At 42.0% G+C, this 15,534-nt stretch overlaps 1 protein-coding gene across 1 annotated transcript in view; it reads left to right on the forward strand.

Annotated features, from left to right (window-relative positions):
- LOC136875987 (solute carrier family 7 member 14) overlaps positions 1 to 15,534 on the forward strand; it is a 446,413-nt gene that overhangs the window by 338,600 nt on the left and 92,279 nt on the right. The window contains exon 4 of the mRNA XM_067149601.2: positions 13,173 to 13,381. Coding sequence (XP_067005702.2) covers positions 13,173 to 13,381 — 209 coding nt within the window. The remainder of the gene's footprint in view (positions 1 to 13,172; positions 13,382 to 15,534) is intronic.

A 15,534-nucleotide genomic window follows, 5' to 3' on the forward strand; every position in this document is an offset into this window, starting at 1 on the left:
ATTCACTTTGGCGACCCCGAAAACTATGTATTTGACACTATTTTCGATTATTTGTATATATCACTCCCCCCTCGCCCCCACCCCAAAGGGGGCTGAACTTGGAACTTTTAAAAATATCGGAGTGTCACTATTCATCTCAGCGACCCCGAAAAGTATGGATTCGACACTATTTTCGTTTATTTTTATTTATGACCCCCCTCGCCCCCCGCCCCTAAGGGTTCCTGGCGTGTCTTACCCTCACGTGGTTTGTCTCCTGATACTGAAAATCCGGAGTGTCGCTATTCACTTTGGCGACCCAGAAAACTATGTATTCGACATTATTTTCGATTATTTGTATATATCACTCCCCCCTCGCCCCCACCACAAAGGGGGGCTGAACATGGACTTTAAAAAAATTGGAGTGTCACTATTTATCTCAGCGACCCCGAAAAGTATGGATTCGACACTATTTTCATTTATTTTTATATATGACCCCCCTCGCCCCCCCCCCGCCCCCAGGGGTGTTTGGGATGTCTTACCCCTACGCGGTTTGTCTCCTGATACCAAGTCATAAGTGTATCAAATTTGGTTGAAATCGCTCCAATGGTTTGGGAGGAGATGTGGTACAAACCCACCCACCCACCCACCTACCCACCCACATACATACAATGACTTTTATATATATATATACAAGCTGTAGTATCCGGCGTTGCCCGGATAGTTTTTGAATGTTTACATTTAATATTTGTATTACCAGTTAGTTGAGTGTGAAGTAAATGCTTATAGAATTCTTTTTGAGATGTTGATTTTACGACTTATCATGTAGTTTTATAGATATTTAGATGTATCTGACTTCAAGTTTTAGATTATTTAATTATCGAGTGAACACTAATCTCGGTCATTTTATACTATTTACTTTTAAGCCCTTCTCAGCTCCTGCCTCGATGGAGGCTGAACGTGGACTTAAACGCTATCCACAGCGTCACAGTTCGTATCAGCGACACATAAGCAATGGATTTCGACATTAATATTGGTTATTTTCCTTATTTTTGCACGTCAGCCCCTCTCATTCCCCAACACCAGCGGGGGCTAGGCGTATCTGACCTCCACAGTAATGTTTTCTATATAGTAAGTCATGTGTATACCAAGTTTGATTGAGAGATATGCTAAAACATACACACATCCTTAAACTCTGTCCTTTTGGACGTTTTCAATTTTTTGCCAATTCTCATCCGCCTGCCGAGTAGGACTAAGCTTTATCTTAAACGGCATCCAGAGTGTTACAGTTCATCTCACCGACCACGAAAACTATGGATTAGACACAAATTTCGGTCATTTTCGGTTAATATTTACATTTCGCCCCTACTTTAGAGGCTAGGAGTCTCTTACCCCTAGGGTATATTTCTCCAGACAGTAGGTCCAGTATACACACATACATCCATTCTCTCGGTCATTTTCGAAATTTTGTTTTTCACTTTTTCTCACCGCTATGCGAAAGGAGGCAGAATTTTGACTTCTAAAATAATTGGAGCGTTACTATTCATCTCAGCGACCCCGAAAAGAATGGATTCGACACTATTTTTGATTATTTCTACATCTCATCCCGTCGTAGGTGTGCTAGGGTTGTCATACCTCCACGCACTTTGTCTGAAGATAATAAGTCATAAGTGACCAAGTTTGTTTGAAATTGTTCCCGTAGTCCCAAAACGTATGGATTCAACACTAATATCGGTCATTTTCAGTCTTAATTACATTTCGTACCCTTATCTAAGGCTTCAAGGGGTGTCTTTCCCCCTTAGTATTTTTTTCAGGTATTAGGTAATATTTGCATTTAGTTCTGCTGACAGTTATACTGGAACGTACAAAAACATCCTTAATCTCGGTCATTTGGATATTTTCTGTTCTTGACTCCTTCTCACCCGCCTGGCAATTGGGGATCAACTTGGACTTAAACGACAACCGGAGTGTCACTCCTCATTTAATCGACACCTAAAACCATGGATGTGACATTATTTTCGATTATTTTATATCTAACTCCCTTCCTAACCACTCACTACAAAAGGGGCCTTAATTTGGACTTTAAAAGTCCAGAGTGCCACTATTCACCTCAGCGACCCTAAAAGCTGTGGATTCGACACTAATTACGATTATTTTTATATATCACCCCCCTTGCCCCCCACCCTAAAGGGGGCTGAACTTGAAATTAAGAATTTCCCGGGATGTCACTGTTCATCTAAGCGACCCTGAAAAGTATGGATTCGACTCTATTTTCGTTTATTTTTATATATGACCCCCTTGACCCCCGCCCCTAATGGTTCCTGGGGTGTCTTATTCCCACGTGGTTTGTCTCCTGATACTAAAAATCCGGAGTGTCGCTATTCACTTTGGCGACCCCGAAAACTACGTATTCGACACAATTTTCGATTACATGTATATATCACTTCCCCCTCGCCCCAACGCCAAAGGGTCTGAACTTGGACTTTAAAAAATTGGAGTGTCACTATTCATCTCAGCAACCCCAAAAAGTATGTATTCCACACTACTTTGATGATTTTCATATCTCAAGCCCCCCGCCCCCACCCCTAATGGTTCCTGGGGTGTCTTATTCCCACGTGGTTTGTCTCCCGATATTAAAATTCCGGAGTGTTACTATTCACCTCGGCGACCCCGAAAACTGTATATATGACACTAAATACTATTATTTTTATATCTCACCCCCCTTGCTCCCCGCCCCAAAGGGGGATGAACTTGGACTTTAAAAAATTCCGGGGTGTCACTATTCATCTAACCGACCCCAAAAGGATGCATTCGACACTACTTTCGATGATTTTTATATCGCACCCCTTCGCCTCCCGCCCCTATGGGTTCCAGGGGTGCCCTACCCCCACGTGGTTTGTCTCCTGATAGTAAAAATCCGGAGTGTCAGTATTCATCTCAGCGACCCCGAAGAGTACTTGACATTCTTTTCGATTATTTTTATACATCACTCCCCCCTTGTCCCCCACCCTAAAGGGGGCAGAACTTGGAATTTAAAAATCCCCGGGTTGTCACTATTCACCTAAGCGACCACGAAAAGTATGGACTCGACACTATTTTCGATTATGTGTATATATCACTCCCCCCCTCACCCCCACCACAAAGCTTGGACTTTTAAAACTTCGGAGTGGAACTATTCATCTCAGCGACCCCGAAAAGTATGGATTCGACACTATTTTCGTATTTTTATATATGACCCCCCTCACCCCCGCCCCTAAGGGTTCCTGGGGTGTCTTACCCCCACGTGGTTTGTCTCCTGATACAAAAAATCCGGAGCGTCGCTATTCAGTTTGGCGACCCCGAAAACTATGTATTTGACACTATTTTCGATTATTTGTATATACCACTCCCCCCTCGCCCCCACCCTAAAAGGGGGCTGAACTTGGACTTTTAAGAAAATCGGAGTGTCACTATTCATCTCAGCGACCCCGAAAAGTGTGGATTCGACACTATTATCGTTTATTTTTATTTATGACCCCCTCGCCCCCCGCCCATAAGGGTTCCTGGCGTGTCTTACCCCCACGTGGTTTGTCTCCTGATACTGAAAATCCGGATTGTCGCTATTCACTTTGGCGACCCGGAAAACTATGTATTCGACACTATTTCCGATTATTTATATATATAGCTCCCCCGTCGCCCCCACCCCAAAGGGGCTGAAGTTGGACTTTAAAAAAATGTGGAGTGTCACTATTCATCTCAGCGACCCCGAAAAGTATGGATTCGACACTATTTTCATTTATTTTTTATATGACCCCCCTCGCCCCCCAACGCTAAGGGTTCCTATTGTGTCTTACCCCCACGTGGTTTGTGTCCTGATACTGAAAATCCTGAGTGTCGCTATTCACTTTGGCGACCCCGAAAACTATGTATTCGACATTATTTTCGATTATTTATATATATCACTCCCCCCTCGCCCCCACCCCAAAGGGGCTGAACTTGGACTTTAAAAAAATTGGAGTGTCACTATTCATCTCAGCGACCCCGAAAAGTATGGATTCGACACTCTTTTCATTTATTTTTATATATGACCCCCCTCGCTCCCCCCGCCGCTAAGGTTTCCTGGGGTGTCTTACCCCCACGTGGTTTGTCTCCTGATACCAAAAATCCGGAGTGTCGCTATTCACTTTGGCGACCCCGAAAACTATGTATTTGACACTATTTTCGATTATTTGTATATATCACTCCCCCCTCGCCCCCACCCCAAAGGGGGCTGAACTTGGAACTTTTAAAAATATCGGAGTGTCACTATTCATCTCAGCGACCCCGAAAAGTATGGATTCGACACTATTTTCGTTTATTTTTATTTATGACCCCCCTCGCCCCCCGCCCCTAAGGGTTCCTGGCGTGTCTTACCCTCACGTGGTTTGTCTCCTGATACTGAAAATCCGGAGTGTCGCTATTCACTTTGGCGACCCAGAAAACTATGTATTCGACATTATTTTCGATTATTTGTATATATCACTCCCCCCTCGCCCCCACCACAAAGGGGGGCTGAACATGGACTTTAAAAAAATTGGAGTGTCACTATTTATCTCAGCGACCCCGAAAAGTATGGATTCGACACTATTTTCATTTATTTTTATATATGACCCCCCTCGCCCCCCCCGCCCCCAGGGGTGTTTGGGGTGTCTTACCCCTACGCGGTTTGTCTCCTGATACCAAGTCATAAGTGTATCAAATTTGGTTGAAATCGCTCCAATGGTTTGGGAGGAGATGTGGTACAAACCCACCCACCCACCCACCCACCCACATACATACAATGACTTTTATATATATATATACAAGCTGTAGTATCCGGCGTTGCCCGGATAGTTTTTGAATGTTTACATTTAATATTTGTATTACCAGTTAGTTGAGTGTGAAGTAAATGCTTATAGAATTCTTTTTGAGATGTTGATTTTACGACTTATCATGTAGTTTTATAGATATTTAGATGTATCTGACTTCAAGTTTTAGATTATTTAATTATCGAGTGAACACTAATCTCGGTCATTTTATACTATTTACTTTTAAGCCCTTCTCAGCTCCTGCCTCGATGGAGGCTGAACGTGGACTTAAACGCTATCCACAGCGTCACAGTTCGTATCAGCGACACATAAGCAATGGATTTCGACATTAATATTGGTTATTTTCCTTATTTTTGCACGTCAGCCCCTCTCATTCCCCAACACCAGCGGGGGCTAGGCGTATCTGACCTCCACAGTAATGTTTTCTATATAGTAAGTCATGTGTATACCAAGTTTGATTGAGAGATATGCTAAAACATACACACATATTTAAACTCTGTCCCTTTGGACGTTTTCAATTTTTTGCCAGTTCTCATCCGCCTGCCGATTAGGACTGAGCTTTATCTTAAACGGCATCCAGAGTGTTACAGTTCATCTCACCGACCCCGAAAACTATGGATTAGACACAAATATCGGTCATTTTCGGTTAATATTTACATTTCGCCCCTACTTTAGAGGCTAGGAGTCTCTTACCCCTAGGGTATATTTCTCGAGACAGTAGGTCCAGTATACACACAAGCGTCCATTCTCTCGGTCATTTTCGAAATTATGTTTTTCACTTTTTCTCACCGCTATGCGAAAGGAGGCAGAAATTTGACTTCTAAAAAAATTGGAGCGTTACTATTCATCTCAGCGACCCCGAAAAGAATGGATTCGACACTATTTTCGATTATTTCTACACCTCATCCCGTCGTAGGTGTGCTAGGGTTGTCATACCTCCACGCACTTTGTCTGAAGATAATAAGTCATAAGTGACCAAGTTTGTTTGAAATTGTTCCCGTAGACCCGAAACGTATGGATTCAACACTAATATCGGTCATTTTCAGTCTTAATTACATTTCGTACCCTTATCTAAGGATTCAAGGGGTGTCTTTCCCCCTTAGTATTTTTTTCAGGTAATAGGTAATATTTGTATTAAGTTCTGCTGACAGTTATACTGGAACGTAGAAAAAAACATCCTAACTTGGATATTTTCTGTTCTTGACTCCTTCTCACCCGCCTGGCAATTGGGGACAAACTTGGACTTAAACGACAACCGGAGTGTCACTCCTCATTTAAGCGACACTTTAAACCATGGATGTGACATTATTTTCGATTATTTTATATCTAACTCCCTTCCTAACCACTCACCACAAAAGTGGCCTTAATTTGGACCTTAAAAGTCCAGAGTGCCACTATTCACCTCAGCGACCCTAAAAACTGTGGATTCGACACTAATTACGATTATTTTTATATATCACTCCCCCTTGCCCCCCACCCTGGAGGGGGCTGAACTTGAAATTAAGAATTTCCCGGGATGTCACTGTTCATCTAAGCGACCCCGAAAGTATGGATTCGACACTATTTTCGTTTATTTTTATTTATGTCCCCCCTTGCCCCCCGCCCCTAATGGTTCCTGGGGTGTCTTATCCCCACGTGGTTTGTCTCCTGATACTAAAAATCCGGATTGTCGCTATTCACTTTGGCGACCCCGAAATCTATGTATTCGACATTATTTTCGATTATTTGTATATATCACTCCCCCCTCGCCCCCACCACAAAGGGGGCTGAACTTGGACTTTAAAAAAATTGGAGTGTCACTATTCATCTCAGCGACCCCAGGAAGTATAGATTCGACACTATTTTCATTTATTTTTATATATGACCCCCTCGCCCCCGCCCCTAAGGGTTCCTGGGATTCTTACCCCCACGTGGTTTGTCTACTGATACCAAAAATCCGGAGTGTCGCTATTCACTTTGGCGACCCCGAAAACTATGTATTCGACATTATTTTAGATTATTTATATCACTCCCCCCCTCGCCCCCACCCCAAAGGGGCTGAACATGGACTTAAAAAAATTGGAGTGTCACTATTCATCTCAGCGATCCCGAAAAGTATGGATTCGACACTATTTTCATTTATTTTTATATATGACCCCCTCGCCCCCCGCCGCTAAGTGTTTCTGGGGTGTCTTACCCCCACGTGGTTTGTCTCCTGATACCAAAAATCCGGAGTGTCGCTATTCACTTAGGCGACCCCGAAAACTATGTATTTGACACTATTTTCGATTATTTGTATATATCACTCCCCCTCGCTCCCACCCCAAAGGGGGCTGAACTTGGACATTTAAAAATATCGGAGTGTCACTATTCATCCCAGCGACCCCGAAAAGTGTGGATTCGACACTATTTTCATTTATTTTTATTTATGACCCCCTCGCCCCCCGCCCCTAAGGGTTCCTGGCGTGTCTTACCCCCACGTAGTTTGTCTCCTGATACTGAAAATCCGGAGTGTCGCTATTCACTTTGGCGACCCCGAAAACTATGTATTCGACATTATTTTCGATTATTTGTATATATCACTGCCCTCTCGCCTACACCCTAAAAGGGGCCTGAACTTGGACTTTTAAATAAATCAGAGTGTCTCTAATCATCTCAGCGACCCCGAAAAGTGTGGATTCGACACTATTTTCGTTTATTTTTATTTATGACCCCCCTCGCCCCCCGCCCCTAAGGGTTCCTGGCGTGTCTCACCCCCACGTGGTTTGTCACCTGATGCTGAAAATCCGGATTGTCGCTATTCACTTTGGCGACCCCGAAAACTATGTATTCGACATTATTTTCGATTATTTGTATATATCACTCCCCCCTCGCCCCCACCACAAAGGGGGCTGAACTTGGACTTTAAAAAAATTGGAGTGTCACTATTCATCTCAGCGACCCCGAGAAGTATGGATTCGACACTATTTTCATTCATTTTTATATATGACCCCCCCTCGCTCCCCGCCCTTAAGGGTTCCTGGGATGTCTTACCCCCACGTGGTTTGTCTCCTGATACCAAAAATCCGGAGTGTCGCTATTCACTTTGGCGACCCCGAAAACTATATATTCGACATTATTTTCGATTATTTATATATATCACTCCCCCCTCGCCCCCACCCCAAAGGGGCTGAACTTGGACTTTAAAAAAAAATGGAGTGTCACTATTCATCTCAGCGATCCCGAAAAGTACGGATTCGACACTATTTTCATTTATTTTTATATATGACCCCCCTCGCCCCCCGCCTCTAAGGGTTTCTGGGGTGTCTTACCCCCACGTGGTTTGTCTCCTGATACCAAAAATCCGGAGTGTCGCTATTCACTTTGGCGACACCGAAAACTATGTATTTGACACTATTTTCGATTATTTGTATATATCACTCCCCCCTCGCCCCCACCCCAAAGGGGGCTGAACTTGGAACTTTTAAAAATATCGGAGTGTCACTATTCATCCCAGCGACCCCGAAAAGTGTGGATTCGGCACTATTTTCATTTATTTTTATTTATGACCCCCCTCGCCCCCCTCCCCTAAGGGTTCCTGGCGTGTCTTACCCCCACGTAGTTTGTCTCCTGATACTGCAAATCCGGAGTGTCGCTATTCACTTTGGCGACCCCGAAAACTATGTATTCGACATTATTTTCGATTATTTGTATATATCACTCCCCCCTCGCCCCCACCCCAAAGGGGGGCTATACTTGGACTTTAAAAAAATTGGTGTGTCACTATTCATCTCAGCGACCCCGCAAAGTATGGATTCGACACTATTTTCATTTATTTTTATATATGACCCCCCTCGCCCCCCGCCGCCCGGGGTGTTTGGGACGTCTTACCCCCACGCGGTTTGTCTCCTGATACCAAGTCATAAGTGTATCAAATTTGGTTGAAATCGCTCCAATGGTTTGGGAGGAGATGTGGTACAAACCCACCCACCCACCCACATACATACAATGACTTTTATGTATATATAGATAGATAATGACACTAGGATTGTCTTCTCTAACCTTCAACCGTGGTAAAATAGATGTTTTAAATGTGAAAGTGATTATTGGCCAGCTATTGCTGCATTTTCAAAGTCAAGGAACTTCCTATCCGTATCAAAGGCGTGGAATTATTCTGAATATCGTGCTGTTGTAATTATCTTCTTAATTTCCCCAAACACATTAGCCTTATCACTTTTTATGGCTTGATGTTAATTTTCTCTAAAAGATTTTCATGCGTTTCCATTTGTAAAATAACGACAGTTTCCATTATTTACCTTAATATTCTATGCTGTATATAGAGTGAGATACCGAATGAAGCAGCAGAAATTAGCTGACATTTAGCTCTGCTGGGTTTGTAAGAGATGCTTGTATAGACATCCAGCGCTATCTTTGATTGTCCGTACAAACTATTCCGAAGAACGAAGGTACGTGGACTCAATAGCTCGTAATTACTGTATATAGCTCAACGGCTCCATGGCTAAACGGTTAGCGTGCTGCCCTTTGGTCACAGGGGTCCCGGATTCGATTCCTGGCAGGGCAGAGAATTTTAACCACAACTGGTTAATTTCCATGGCACCGGGACTGGGTTTGCGTGTCGTCTTCATCATTATTTCATCTTCATCGCGACCTGCGCGAGACGAAGTCCTCAGACACATCCCGGCACTAAAAGCCATATGCCATTTCTTTTTCTTTTTAATTTAACTGACATCATGTATTATACCAGAGAAAGCTATTTTAACTGTACGTACGGATGTACTTTGGTAAAACGGGTTCTGTATTTCAAATTGTTCATTTGTGTACATTTTTGCACACACAAATTAGAAGAAGGAAGCATAGCCAAACTTAACTCTATTGTATGTGTTTATTACTTGAACAATATATGAATACATCTACCCCAAAATTTTCCTTGACACAGATGTTCAGAAAACTTATCATTTTATATTGACGACTTTCCAACTGGAACTGCGCCGCTAAGCGCCAATGACTGTTATTCGGGTTTTCTATGCGCAAGAGAGACGAACGAATGAACATCGACCACCTGCAGTGTCATCTCATGAATGTGAGCGTTGGTCAATAACCACCTGTAGCTTGTAAACCAGTAAATACCACTGTATGCTGTAGGATCTACAATGAGTTAGCTAGATTTACCAAAAACACCACTTATTTTTCTCTAAGCTTCCTTCCTAAGATTCATTATTGCAGTCCAGCGGTCGGCGGTTACAGAGTAAGCTTCGGCCTACAAGTGGCCACTGCTGGTCTGTGGTCCTACAGCTCTTCACTTCGACCAACCAACCGAGCAGAGGATGGGTGGCCACGGCTCTACCGTGGATCTACGCCTGTGCATTCGGGAGAAGATCCCACCGTCGGCTGTCCTGAGAATGGTATTCCGTTGTTTTCCATTCTTCCTGCACTAAGGCTAATGCCGGCGACAGTATAGGTTAAGCTCCTTCACCGTAACAAATCTCCTGGCCTGAATGACGGCGTCACTGTCTGAGAGGCCCGCCTCCCACTTCAGGGGAGGAATGAAAGCATTTTATTAGCAGTAATAGTTGCAGTACAAAAAATTTTCTTCGCCTTTTCAGGTTATTTCTGAAATCATTCCATAATGTTTTTTTGGACTCTAATTGATTTTTGTTCAATTTTTTTCTTCTGCGTACAATTTCAGTTCTTGTCGGATTTTTCATTTTTGAGATGTTTGTTGTGCTAAAATTTGCATAAGATACCGAACAAATTAAAAGGAGTTCACGCTCCTACGTGCAATACTTCAACAGCTATTAAAGTTATTGTCTGTTGTTATTAGGAAAACTTTATTTTGAGAAAAAATATATTTCTTTTGCCAATATTGTACGTTTTCATGACATCGAGTTGTGGAGACTTGAACAGCTGTGTAACTTAGTTTGTTAAGAAGACCGATAGGCGTCCGGCTCCATGGCTAAAGAGTTAGCGTGCTGGCCTTTCGTCACAAGGGTCCCGTGTTCGATTCCCAGCAGTGTCGGGAATTTTAACAATAATTAGTTAATTTCGCTGGCACGGAGGCTGGGTGTATACTGGCATGTCATCTTCATCATCACTTAATTCTCATCACGACGCGCAGGTCGCCTACAGGAGTCAAATATAAAGACCTGCATTTGGCGAGCAGTATTTGTCCTCGGACTTCCCCGGCACTAAACGCTATACTCCATGTCATGTTACCCATAGGTAGCGCAAGAAGTCAAAACATAGAAATGCAATATTTACACCCCAGACAGTTTAGTTCAGCTCTGCCATAACATTTCCATTGCCGTCCTCGTGTCTTTTTCCGCGCAGTGTCTCATATATTTTGAAATAAAACATGGTCATGTGAAAATCTCTTGTGAAGGCTTTTGAACAAACAGTCATGAAGCACATTCAACTGGTTTTGACGTGGTGGAGTTTCGGAAGGCGAACGTGCATTATTTCGAATTCATATACATAGGGGGGCAATGTCATACACTGTATATGGACGCCAATCTTAAGTGGTGAAAAGGGGTTACGTATTTTGATTGTCAAGCAATAAGATTCTAGGGGTTGTAGTAAGGATGTAAAGGAGAGGGCGTATAAGTCTCTGGTAAGACCGCAGTTAGAGTGTGGCTCCAGTGTAGGGGATCCTCACCAGGACTACTTGATACGAGAACGGAAAAGAACTTCAAAGGAAAGCAGCACGAGTTGTTATGGGTGATTTCTGAAAAAGGAGTACTGTTACGAAAAAGTTGCAATGCTTTGTGCTGGAAAGACTTAGAAGTAAGGGAACCAGATGCTCGGCTATGTAGCCTGTTTCGAGATGTCAGTAGTGAGTTGACGTGGAATAACATAAGCGTAAGTAGAATAATAAGCTTGAGAGGAGCATTTAAATGTAGGAAAAATCATAATATGAAGCCAAAGTTGGAATTCAAGAGGTAAAATTGGGGCTAATATTAATTTATATGGCGAGGATTAAAGGATTGGAATAAATTGTCAAGGGAAATGATAGACAAATTTGCAATTTCGTTGAAAATATTTAAGAAAAAATCTAAATACGAGAACGGAAAACTTCAAAGGAAAGCAGCACGAGTTGTTCTGGGTGATTTCTGAAAAAGGAGTAGTGTTACGAAAATGTTGCAATGCTTTGCGCTGGGAAGACTTAGAAGTAAGGGAACGAGATGCTCGGCAATGTAGTCTGTTTCTAGATGTCAGTAGTGAGTTGACGTGGAATAACATAAGCGTAAGTAGAAGAATAAGCTTGAATAATAATAATGTTATTTGTTTTACATCCCACTAACTACTTTTATGGTCTTCGGAGACGCCGAGGTGCCGGAATTTAGTCCCGCAGGAGTTCTTTTACGTGCCAGTAAATCTACCGACACGGGGCTGTCGTATTTGACCACCTTCAAATACCACCGGACTGAGCCAGGATCGAACCTGCCAAGTTGGGGTTAGAAGGCCAGCGTCTTAACCGTCTGAGCCACTCAGCCCGGCTAGAATAAGCTTGAGAGGAGCTTTTAAATATAGGAAAGATCATAATATGAAGCCAAAGTTGGAATTCAAGGGGTAAAATTGGGGCTAATATTAATTTATATGGCGAGGATCAAAGGATTGGAATAAATTGTCAAGGGAAATGATCGATAAATTTGCAAATTCGTTGAAAATATTTAAGAAAAAGCGATAGTGTGAGTCAATGCACTGCTTCAATTAAGCACCACGACGAGCGCTAATGTGAGTCAGTGCAGAGTTTTACATAAGCCCTTATAACTACATTCAGTGTGGACATTTTTTAAAAATTAAAAAATGCCTGAGGGTATTGAACCAAGCAGCACATTACAGAAAAAAGTATTTAAATGAGTTAATTTGACTAGAATTTGAATCAAAAGATAAAACGAGTAAAGAAACAAGCGATTTTAGACTGAATTTAGGACGGAAGTGATTTTCGAATTTTTTTTTTTTTTTTTTTTTTTTTTTGATAGAGTTTTCCAAGACTCGGAACTTGAAATATTTCCGGGCTCTTTATCCCTGTAACTTTCGGAACAATAGCGGAAATTGCTTAATTTTACGTTTTCAACGTGAAAACTAGGTAGACAATCGATAGGGCACCTGCTACGTGGGCGTCAGTCCTAAATAGAGATCATTGATGATTGATTAATTGAATAATCCTCAGACGAAGGGGAAATGTATTCCAATATTAGTTATGAAGTACCCGTAGCCCATCATGTTATTTTTATAACTAGTTACAGTATGCCTAGGAACAGAGTGAGAAGCTGTTCAAAAGAAATTGCATTGTGTTAGGAATTATTTCCTGATTTAATATTCAATGAAGTGAAATGCATTGATCATATTACGAACAGAAAGTAAGCGTTTTGTTCTTACTTCTGTCCACAGGTCGACCACCTGACTTCCTGGCGTTCGTCATCACACTATTGATGATGTTAGTGATGGCGGCGGGCGTTAAGAAGTCACTGGTGTTCAACAACATCCTGAACGCGGTCAACCTCTCTGCGTGGGTATTTGTGATGAGCGCCGGTCTCTTTTACGTAGATACCCGCAACTGGACCGAGCACGGAGGATTCCTGCCAATGGGCTGGTCAGGGGTGAGTATTCAAGTATACACTTACTTTTGAACAGAGAACATTTGACATGAATATAGAATAGAATAGAAATATATTTATTTAAAGTTAATTACAAGTAGGACCAGAGGTCCCTTTGGCTGTAACTAACTGCCACTTTAACTTAAATGTATCACCTAACATACAAAATCTAATGAAAGAATACATAAAAAGCGTAAGATACATTTTCCTACTGAGGATATAAGAATAAGATTAAAAACTAAACATCTAGGAGGTTACAATAATACTTTAACATTTCATAAACATACACTATACTAACAAGGAACAGAAGACGAAACAGAAACCTAAGATTTTTAAAGCCGAGGATGAATTAAGAGTAAGACTGAGCATCTAAAATGTATCTAGGGGATTATGATATTTCGTACTATTTAATTAATTTGGTGAAAATTCATTTACATGGCTTAATAAGTGGAAAGGTAGCGGTATTTAAGATATTTTTTCTGAGTTCCAACACTACTTTGCTGAATTTCATATAGTTTAAGATCGTTGTATAATTGAGAGGCAGTGACAATGAACGACTTACTGCACTTTACCGTACGATGCTGTGGAACCTGAAGGGTGTTAGCTGTAAACCTATTGTCCCGGTCGTGCACTTGACTCATCTGAACAAAGGACTTGGTCAAATATGAGGGAGCATTAGATTTTAAAATTCTCAGAAGTAAACAAGCAGCTGAGTATGATCGTCTATCCCTGAGTTTCAACCACTCTGCGGCTTTGTAGTAAGATGTTACGTGACAGTCTTTACGAATATTGAAGACGAATCGAACACAGGCATTCTGAATACGTTGGAGTTTGCTATTATATTTCTCAGAGATATCGCTGTAAATTACAGCGCCGTAATCTAAAATAGGAAATACCATAGTTTGGATCAGCATCTTTCTCACCGAGAAAGGAAGATACGGCAAGTTTCGTCGAAACTGATGCAATATGCCAGACACTTTCTTGACCAAGTGCTTGGCATGACAGGTCCAGGACAGAGTGTGATCCATTAGAATACCTAAATTCTTAACACATTCCTGATACTTGACTACAGAACCGTTTACAATTACTGGAGGAATGTCCCTGTTGAAAAGATTTGATAAGTTTCTTCGATATCCTAGAAAAATAGCTAAAGTTTTGTTTTCATTTAATAGTAAATTATGACTTAGTGTATATTGATGTAGTCTGTCTATATCTAGATTTATTTTACTAATACTTTCGACAACACGATTCACAGGAAAATGGTAATAGATCTGTAAATCATCGGCATACATATGATGTCTCGTGTAGCGTAAAACTCCAGGCAGATCGTTTATATACAGCGAAAACAAAACGGGACCCAACACGGAGCCCTGAGGGACGTCAGAATGCACACTAGACCACTTAGAAAAATTTTGTTTGTCAAATACTACACGCTGAGATCTCCCTTTCAAGAACGATTCAAACCAAGAGAGAGCTGATAGAGATATGCCCATTGTGCGTAATTTAGTCAGAAGGAGGTCATGATGAACTCTATCAAATGTCTTATGGCTAGGAGTTACCCAAAAATTTGTGTAACGTAACGCGACAAAATGTGTAACGAAAGTAACGTTACATTAGTCGCTACCGTAGGCCTTGGTCGCCACAGAAGCTGAGGCTGTGGAATTTTATAGGTAATCAGAATGTGTTGAGATAAAAAGTGCAAAATCTCCAATGGGTAGAAGTAGTATAATACAGGGATTCGGCCGCCACCGCCACCTCCGGCTCCCAGTGGCCACCTCCACCTCAGCCAGAGGCCTCTTCCAGTACTGACAACTTAACCTAACTAGCGCGACAGTACTGCCAACTTAACCTAACTAGCGCGAAATTTGAATTTGTAAACAAAGCCACGTGCTTTTTGACAGCTGTCATCGACAACAACGCATCGCTAACCTCAGTACTGCCATCTTGACGGGCCTAAACCTCAGTAGTGCCAACTTAACCTAACTAGCATGAGGTAAACAAAGCCACGTGCTTTTTGACAGCCACGTGCTTTTTGACAGATTTGTAAACAAAGCCACGTGCTTTTTGACAGACAACAACGCATCGCTAACCTCAGTACTGCCATCTTGACGGGCCTACACCTCAGTAGTGCCAACTTAACCTAACTAGCATGAGGT

This window comes from Anabrus simplex, chromosome 6 (assembly GCF_040414725.1).
Source record: "Anabrus simplex isolate iqAnaSimp1 chromosome 6, ASM4041472v1, whole genome shotgun sequence".
Classification (NCBI taxonomy): Eukaryota; Metazoa; Arthropoda; class Insecta; order Orthoptera; family Tettigoniidae; genus Anabrus; species Anabrus simplex.